This window comes from Ochotona curzoniae, unplaced genomic scaffold, assembly GCF_017591425.1.
Source record: "Ochotona curzoniae isolate NIBS_2020 unplaced genomic scaffold, NIBS_Ocur_1.0 scaffold_2683, whole genome shotgun sequence".
NCBI lineage: Eukaryota > Metazoa > Chordata > Mammalia > Lagomorpha > Ochotonidae > Ochotona > Ochotona curzoniae.
The window spans coordinates 8,817,279-8,823,675 of NW_024467100.1; the positions used below are offsets into that span (position 1 = coordinate 8,817,279).

Consider the following 6,397-nt stretch of genomic DNA (forward strand, 5'->3'; position numbering starts at 1 on the left):
TCTTCCTTTCAAAGGGAAACTACAATTATGAATGTCCCCATAGCAGCTCCCAAATTCTACAGGGACAAGGCAGGTTGAAGACTAGTGGATTGTGACAAGGAAGGAAGCTTGGCAGCAGGTTGTCTTAGCTGGAATCAGGGCTTAGAGGTAGGTAGACCAGATGAGAGCAACAAACCCAGAGTGGGAGTGGTTTGACTGTGTCAGCTTGAGAGCAGAAGACACTTTGGGGGAGGGCAGAGGAAGTGGGTGGAGGCATTGCAATCCTGCAGGCAGGTCTTTGGGGACTAGTGGGTTTGGGGTTTGCAGATAAAAGTCAGAGGCCACTACAAGCCCAGAGCTCCCCAGCAGCATGGGCCACCTGCTGTTCCTGCTGCTCTGGGGGCTGCACAAGGTTTGGGGAAGATCTGATGGTAAGTAAGAGGAGGGCACTTGGGTACACACTGATAGATGGGAGGAAGTAGGGTGAAACAGAGCACGTTTTGAGTGAGGATGGGACCAAGGGGCAAAAGGGACTCACAGTCTGAGTGCCATAGGGGAGTGCATTGCGTGGTGAGGGTAGAGAGCTCCTGGCTCGTTGTGAGGCTCCATGCTGCCTATAGTTTCTGAACCCTAACCTTGCATCCCAAACTTCTGCAATGTTTGCTTTCTGTTCCTTATACTGCAGGAGGTGCTCAGCTTTTGGCGTGCTCCCCTAATGTCCTTTTTCCCTTATCCTCTTTTTCCCAGACTTAACGTATTAGAGATGTAATTATTCTGTCTTTCTCTTTTTCTCTGTGTGTCTATTTTTCATTGTCTCATTGATTCTCTGTCTCTCTCTCTCACACATTCAGACGAAGAGAGGAAGAGAGAGAGAGAATTGTTCCTTAAGTGAGGCACACACCCAATTGTGGTAAGGCCAGGTCTGGACTTTGCCCAAACCAGAAGTCAAGAACTCGGTCCCTGTTTTCCTCTGGCGACCTCCATGCTGTCCCTTTCCCAGGCACATCAGGGAGCTGGATCCTGAGCAGAGCAGCCTGGACTCCAACTGGAACTCATAGGGGAACCTGGGTAGCAGGTCATGGCTCACACCCCTGCACCACAATACCAGCACTATCCAATCATTTTTGTTTTCTGTTTTGTTTTGTGTTTTTCTTTGCAGTGCTACAAAGAGCTTTTCCCTTTCACATACTCCAGATCTCGTCCTTCCCTAACAGCAGCCATGCACGCACAGACTTCTTGGCATGGCTGGGGGAGCTAGAGACACACCGTTGGAGGAATGAGTCGGACACTGTGCAGTTCCTGAAGCCCTGGTCAACGGGCAGATTCAGCCAGCAGCAGGTGAAGCAGCTGCAACAGGAGTTTTTGCTTTATCGACTCAGTGTCTTCAATGATGTCCAGAAATTTTCCAAAGTGCTCAAGTTAACCTGTGAGTTGAGGCATGGGATTCTGGGTATCCACCAAGGGGAAGGGTGGATGGGTTAGTCCAGTAAAGAGACTGGCTCTGCCAGCTGATGTCCTTTTTGGTCCTGCTTGCTCCACACTGTCATTACCTTGAACTCTGAGAGGTAATAAAAAATCCAAGTAAATATCTTCTCCTTTAGCACTTTGAGATTTATTTAAAAATTAATTTTAAAAAATTAATGAATTTTTAAATTTTATGATCAGTTTCAAGGGTCCGGAATCCCTCATACTGCTTTCCCACAAATTATTACAATGATATAGTCATTCAAAAGCAGTTTTCCAGTCTTTTAAACCTTTCTTTGATCTGTGACCTTTTCTCTCTGCAGACCCTATTGATATCCAGGTGTTTGTTGGCTGTGAGTTGCATCCTGACAATGTCTCTGAAAGCTACTTCCACGTGGCTTTTCAAGGATCACTTACCCTGAGTTTCCAAGGAAGTTCTTATAAGGCAGCTCCAGATGTTTCTCCAAAGGTAGATGTGGTTGTCCAAGAGCTCAACAAGGACCCAGGCACGAGCGCAGTGATGCAAGTGCTCATGAATTATACCTTTCCCCAGCTTGTCCGTGGCCTTATTGAGGCAGGGAAATCAGACCTGGAGAAGCAAGGTCAGCCTGTCTTCCTCAACCTCACATTCATTGGGAGTTTCCTCAGGACTTTTCCTTCCCGGACTTCTCTTCTGTTTGGGCATGGAGACAGAGAAGGGTCCATGCGGGCATGTTAAAACATGAGGGTGTTTCTTCATGCCACAGATGCTAACTGCACGCCTCGTGGAGGCCATCAATTGCACTAAATTAACAGTGAGGGTCAGAATTGGGATGTGGCAGGCAGTGTCCCTGCTGTAGGGGCAGAAGACATATGAACAAAGAAGGGTTTTTGGGGGAGCATTTATCGGACATGGGAAACAGGGTAGAATACGCCGGTGGGTTGTCATGAAAACTGTGATAAAGGGTTGGAGGTTTGAGAGGCCTTGTATCCAAAAGCGAGAATGGGATAGCAGGTGTCTCAGAGGCAGAGTCCTCATTGTCACACACCCTGTCTCTTATTCTTTTTGTGGATACAGTGAAGCCTGAGGCCTGGCTGTCCAGTGGCCCCAGCCCTGGGCCTAGCCGTCTGCTGCTCGTGTGCCGTGTGTCTGGCTTCTACCCGAAGCCCGTGTGGGTGAAGTGGATGCGAGGTGAGCAGGAGCAGCCTGCACAGCAGGGTGACATCCTTCCCAATGCTGATGAGACGTGGCATCTCCGAGTGACCATGGATGTGGAGAGCAGAGAGGCAGCCGGCCTGTCTTGTCGGGTGAAGCACAGCAGTCTAGGAGGCCAGGACATCATCCTGTACTGGGGTGAGGAAGCCCTGGAGCTCTGTCTGGAAATGGGAGGAGGAGGTCCTCATGCATAGAGGGAGGCAGTGGGGAAGGGCTGGGCTTGATACTGCTGGGATTGAAGAGTTTCAGAGAGGAGCACGTGGGACGACGGGGATGCGAGGAGGACATTCCAGATAGAGACAGAAAAATAAAGACTTGGAATTCAGAAAGTGATGAGATAAGTGTTGCACATTCAAGAGGAAACAAAGCCCCAAACTGAGAGTTCCTGAAGTAGGTGGCAGATGAAGAATCCCAAGAAGATTCCTTTGTTTTTTTTTTTTTTAGTTTTGCTGGTTTATTACTTTTTTATATTCTGAACAATGAGATCTTTTTTATTTATGTATATTTTTTATTGCATTCCATTTTATAACAACGTTTCATAGGCTCTGATATTCCCCCATCTCTTCTCTGTGCACTCACCCCATGGTGTATTGCTCCACCTTATTGCAGTATTACAGTTCAAATCTAGTCTTGTTTGTTTCAATGCAAGCATGTGCCATGCATAGAGCCCAGTATGTTATTGCCCAGCTGAATTCTACAGTTTCTTCTGGAGAACAACTCTGTTCTGGAGACATTGCTGGCAGATTATCATTCCAACCATTAAATGCCATAACATAATATCAACAACAGTTTCCAACATTATGGGGTTAATTAACATTGTATTGAGTGACTGATATGTTAGAGAATGCAAGTCCTTAACCACATCCTGAGACTACTTCATTAACGTTTCAATTATATTTTGTATACTACTGGGTCCTATGTACCTTAAATTGGCTATAGGATACCATTCAGTTATCTCATGTCTATTTTCACTTTAGAATTTGGCAGTTTGTTGTGTTGAAGCATAATTTTTACTGAACTTGGCAGATTTTAGGATAGTCTAAACTGGCTTATACCTTTAGCAAGGCATGTGACACCCGTTGAGGCATAGAACACTGTTGGGAGGGTTGTGCAGAAAGATCCTCCATACCCTAGTTAGGAGTACTTTATTTTTGTGTCCTACCTAGTAAGGTATGTGTGAGTCACTACTGATCATATCCTGCCTAGTTCTAAGCTTTCCTTGTTGTTCTCTGCCTAGCTCAGTGGAGAAAGCGTTAGACTGAAGAAGAGGATTCATTCCTCAGTTGAGAGGGGGCCAGGGACTCTGACAGGCAGCTTGACTAACACTTAGCCTTGCTGAGTGTTTCCAGGGTGATGGTCAATGCCCTGCACACCAAATTCGTTCTAGTCATCATCGGTCTCCATTGAAGATCGTGTATCTTATTTTATATAGGCAGAGACTGAGGTTCAGATGGGTCAATGTCCAGAGTCACAAAGAGAGTGAGCAGTAGAGTTAGGCTGAGGTGAGCCTACCTGCAGAGCTGGTGCTCAACCCCTCTAAGCCATTACCATCCTTTGGTGAAGGGAACTGAATTAGGGATGGCCATGCCCTGAGGACAGTTGGGGGAGCTAATGTTATGAGGATTAGATGTTGGAGCTTTCAGTGGAAGAAATAGAAAGCACCTAGTATCTGGAGAGTTGCTCAGAGCAGAGGTGTTGCTGTAGGGAGGGACCTGTGCACAGAGCCTCTTGTTTCCTCCTCTCACAGGTGGAAGCCGCATATCCTGGATCTGGGCACTGGTGGTACTGGGCTGTGTGCTCATTGTGGGAATAGCATGTTTTAGGAGACCCATATGGATGTGGCTTAAGAGGCACTGGTAAGTGTCATTTTCCCATCTCCTCCTTGCCTTAGCCTCTGTGCCCTTCATTGTTTGCTCACCTTGTCTTTAATGACCCCTCTGACTCTGTCCTCTAACAGCTCCTATGAAGACATCCCGTGACACTGCTTGCCACACCTGCCTCTCTGGAACTCAGGACCTCAACTTCCCAGGATATCAGTCCTGAGCTGTTTGGGAATTGAGAGTGAGAAGAGAGGTCCCTCAAAAAGAGGAGAAGACCACAAGGCAGCTGTGGGCACATCCTCTCAAGAGTTGCCTAGAGTAACTTCAGTGTTCATTATACTACAACTGGATTCTGTGATGAAGAGTGCAAACTCTGATGTGCTGCAGGATAGCAGAAAGGGACTGGGGTGTCAGTGTGTGTGTGTGTGTGTGTGTGTGTGTGTGTGTGTGTGTGTGTGTCTATATTGACTATGCCTCAGAACTGTTGTGGAGATTGAATGTATAAACCTGAATTAACCTGTGAGAGTCCACACTGTTTTTGGTGCCACACTGCCCTCAAATGACATTATTGGCTTCCCTTGATAAAGCAGGGTCATTTGTGAAGCAACCGAATGACCTTCTGCTTTCTTAGGATGTGTGTGTGTTTAAGCTGCTCCTGAAGCCCTTTTGGAATTTCTGTAACTTGGAATTGCAGTAGTTCTGATGCTTGTATGAACAACCTGGTTTTGGAAATGAAGAATTATCTCTCCAGGGAACCTTGCTTTCTTCCTCCAAATGTCGAGTTTAAAACATTTCAGGAAATCCTGGAATTCATTTTGCCTCATGTAAATACTCTGTGTGGTTTGAGTGTGAGTCAATTTTCAGTTTGTTGTTGTGCAGCTCTTAAGGCTTTATCTTTTGGTTTCTGTTTAGTGATCGTGATCAGAATTCCTTTAATTGCTTCTTACAGAACAAACAATGGGAAGTGTTTCCAGGGAGAGGAAGGGTTGAAGTTTCTAGCTATTGTACAGTGGGGTCTGCAGTAGAGTAGGAGTGAGGGTGCGTGGGACTGTCCCAGGCACTTGCCCAGAGTTAATGCCTACTTGGTGACCTTACAGCCTCATCCTAGCAATAAGCTTGCCCTGTCCCTGTCAGTGTGGTGGACAGGCCCCAGAAGGTTCTGCTCCTGCCTGTGTCCTCTGCAGAGCCTTGCATAATCTGTGTTAATGTATTTGCTTTGTGACAATTCTACTGAACTCCATACCTCTGGTCAAGCCCTGTGGGTTATTTCTAATTGCTTAAACAAGTATAGACTGGTGAAATAAACTGTTACTCAGTTTATTTCATTTTTACATATTGAAATTGCACAATTTAGACAGAGAATTCCTTTCTGCCTTGTTTACTTCCTTGGATTCAACATCCAACACCCTTTAGCACCCTCTAAGCTGCTGTGAATACATTTTTGAACCACCTAGGACTAGTGTGTTATTTAGGATTCTGGTATATATAGTGCCTGCTGTTATGCTGTTATATGTGAGAGCTGAGATTGGGGGTGGGCTGGTCTAGGCTGCAGCACATTGGGGTATACATGAGAGCTGGGGTTCATGCAGGACTGCCCAAGAACTGCGTTCACCAGTATGTGTACTGGCTGTTGTAGGGGACAGGTTGAACCTGACCCTGAACCAATGGGCACATGGGAAAGCCAGGTCTTAGGATCTCCCAAGCAAGATTTCTTAGTGGGCTCTCCAACTGAGCCACTGCACTCAAATCCAAACCTCAGAGAAAATCACAGGGATATGTAATCTGAATCTGGAGCACTTGTTGCAGGATTGGACCACATTTCTTGATGACTCCCACACAAGAATAACAAGCACACCCATATGTACACAAAAGACAAGATAGCCAGTTCTTCTAAATCAAGAGAACTTCAAGTACCTCATCTAAGACGGAAAGCAGTACA

General features: G+C 46.2%; 1 protein-coding gene across 1 annotated transcript; it reads left to right on the forward strand.

Annotated features, from left to right (window-relative positions):
• The first annotated feature begins 307 nt into the window (after positions 1-307).
• Positions 308-4,822, forward strand: LOC121171492 (antigen-presenting glycoprotein CD1d-like). The gene is made up of 6 exons (XM_041003199.1): positions 308-410; positions 1,139-1,405; positions 1,767-2,045; positions 2,501-2,776; positions 4,386-4,494; positions 4,596-4,822. The coding sequence occupies exons 1-6, from the start codon at positions 350-352 to the stop codon at positions 4,615-4,617; spliced, it is 1,014 nt and encodes a 337-aa protein (XP_040859133.1). The 5' UTR covers positions 308-349; the 3' UTR covers positions 4,618-4,822.
• Positions 4,823-6,397: the final 1,575 nt, after the last annotated feature.

What these genes read in the sequence shown, in the direction of transcription:
- LOC121171492 (XM_041003199.1), top strand. Translation starts at nt 350, where the DNA reads ATGGGCCACCTGCTGTTCCTGCTGCTCTGGGGGCTGCACAAGGTTTGG. An exon ending in GGTTTGGGGAAGATCTGATG is followed by an intron (nt 411 to 1,138) that starts GTAAGTAAGAGG and finishes TTTTCTTTGCAG; the next exon opens with TGCTACAAAGAGCTTTTCCC. An exon ending in GGACATCATCCTGTACTGGG is followed by an intron (nt 2,777 to 4,385) that starts GTGAGGAAGCCC and finishes CTCCTCTCACAG; the next exon opens with GTGGAAGCCGCATATCCTGG.